Source organism: Pseudomyrmex gracilis, unplaced genomic scaffold, assembly GCF_002006095.1.
Source record: "Pseudomyrmex gracilis isolate BER0280 unplaced genomic scaffold, ASM200609v1 scaffold_5033, whole genome shotgun sequence".
NCBI lineage: Eukaryota > Metazoa > Arthropoda > Insecta > Hymenoptera > Formicidae > Pseudomyrmex > Pseudomyrmex gracilis.
In genome coordinates, this window is record NW_018025617.1 from 1 (window position 1) to 2351 (window position 2351).

General features: G+C 65.5%; 1 protein-coding gene across 1 annotated transcript; it reads right to left on the minus strand.

Annotated features, from left to right (window-relative positions):
• Nucleotides 1-312: 312 nt before the first annotated feature.
• LOC109863448 (serine/arginine repetitive matrix protein 1-like) lies at nucleotides 313-1926 on the minus strand (the record flags this gene model as incomplete). Its single annotated transcript, XM_020443717.1, has 1 exon — nucleotides 313-1926. A coding segment is annotated over exon 1 (1614 nt), but the record flags the coding sequence as incomplete, so codon positions are not given.
• Between the last annotated feature and the right edge of the window lie 425 nt (nucleotides 1927-2351).

The window sequence follows — 2351 nt, forward strand, 5'->3', positions numbered from 1 at the left end:
CGACGCCACCGCCGCCTGGACCTCTGCTGGGGAGACTGACTCGTCGAGGCCCCGAACGCGGAGTTCCGCGGTCTTAACCGGCCTCGCGAGCCGTCCCCCCTTTTCCAACACCAAGGGGAGCATGGCGTTATATAGCGCCTCCGCCTTGGTGTCGCTGCTCTCTCCGGGGATCTCCAGAACGAGGGCCCCGGTGAGAGCCCTCCTCGCGCGGAGGCCCTGGACGCCCAGTGGCTCCAATGCCACTTTGGAGCGTACGTACGCCAGGACCTCCCCGACAAAGCTCCCGCTGGCCCCCTCTGGAGCCGAAAGTACCACCGCCGAATAACGGGGTGGCCGGCCTAATCGGGGCTTGGAAGGAGCTGGCTTGGTCTTCCCCGCCCGCGTGTTGCCCGTTCCCTTGCCTTCGCCCCTGCCGCTGGGCGGTGTTGAGGCGGAGGTTTGGGGGACCGGCTTCTTCTTCTTTTTGCGTCCCACCACCTGGGACCAAGAGTCCTGTGAGGTGGTGGGAGCAACGGGCTGGGAGGCGGATGTGGAGGGGGCGAGCCCTTGTCCGGGTGTTCGGGGGGTGGCACTTGCCACCGGACCGGTTCCCGGCCGCTGCTCGCCTCCCTCCTTTCCCTTAGCCCCCTTCTTCCGTTTGGCCTTCTTCTTGGCCCTCGACTTCTGGGTCTGAGAGGGCCCAGAAGTTCCCTGTCCCGGTCGGACCGGGGGCAAGGGGACCAACGCAGTTGTCGCACCAAGTGCGGTTCGGCTGCCGTCCCCTGTCTCCGTTCGAGCCACCGCCACTGTCCCNTTCTGGGGACCACTCCCTAGAGTAGGGCGCAGCTGCCGATCAACGAACGACTGGAAAAACTTGTCCAGCCGTTCAGTGATCAGCCTGTCCATCGCGCGGGTGTGATCCCTCAGGAGGGACTTCGTGTCCTTTTGTTCCTGAGGGAGCACGGCCTGGCGCTCCTCCTCTCGTGGAGCCCCCGGACCCGGTGGAGGACCCACCGACCTGTCGCCCCCGTCTGTCTCCCTTTCTGGAGGGGGGGAGACGTCCATTTCCCGACCGGACCCCGGGCTGGAACCCCGGGTAGGTGCCCGGCGGGACGTTGGCCCACGCGACCTTGGTTTTCGCTGGGGGAGCGGAGATTCCCCCAGCGGGAGCGCCGGTTGTTCCCGCGGCTCGTTGGTGGGAGCCCGGAGCCCCGCCATCTTCAGCGAGGTTAGCTCTCGTCGCAGATCGCGGAGCTCCTCGTGTAGGGCCTCCACGTCGGCCTCGAGGGCGGTGTTTCTTCTCTGGACACTGTCCAGTTTGCGCTGGACAGCGTCCCGATCGGCGCGTATAGAGGAGACCGTCGCCCGCAACTCGGCAACCTCCCCGAGGAGCTGTCGGTTCTGGCCCTCCAACCGCTGGACCTCTCCACTAGTGTCCATGCGGCTGGCCAGAATAACAGCGGCCTCCTCCATGTTTACAGCCGCTTCCTTGAGGTTCTTGATATAACCCCCCTTTAACCTCTTCGAGGTCACCGCCATCCGCACCACCGCCGCCGAGAACTGCTTCGTCTTCTTAACGATCTCGGAGGTCGGCAGGTCGCGGACGATGATCTCCGGCACCGGGAGGGCACCACGCAACGGGGCGCGCTCCGTTGTTTGGGAGGGAGGAGGGGACGCCGCACCGGACGACCGGGTCTTTACCTTGATGGCGTCGAAGTCCTCCTGCATCTCCTTCTCCGCCTGGAGCTGCAGCTCCCTCTCCCTCTCGTCGTTGAGCCGCTGCTTTGCGGCAGCGAGCCCAGCAAATTCCCCCGTGGTTGGGGGCCTACCTCGCTTCCTCTTCTCCCCCACAGATGTATCCCTCCTGCGCGGAGGAGGGGGGGGAACGGGGGATCGCCGCTCTGGTTTTGCCCCTCCTTGACTCACAGAGATGACTTCGACCTCCATGTCGGAGTCATCCTGTGGAATGGGGACAGCGGCCGCGTCAGCCGAGGTACTCTCACGTGATGGCCCCGGTCGCGGTTCGCCCTGTGGCGGGACAGGGTGGTGTTTGTCCTCGCCATCTCCCTCCGACTCGTCGTCCGAAAACCACAACCTGCCGCGCGCGCGGCCGGTGCGGGGTCCGGAGAGATCACCCGCCCTTGTCCGCTGTAACTTAGCGGGACGAAGGACGGGGGAGTCGTGCTCCTCGTACACTGGTGTGGCACCAGTCTTCGCAGGCGTAGATTCCGGCGCCGCCCCTGCGGTGCAGGCGACGCTTAGCCCATCGTCAGATGACGACAAGAGGGAAGCTGGGACGATACTTCCCTCTCGCCGGCCGCTAGGGGTCCGATCCCCTTGCTGCGGTACGTTGCTCTCCTTAATTTGCGACA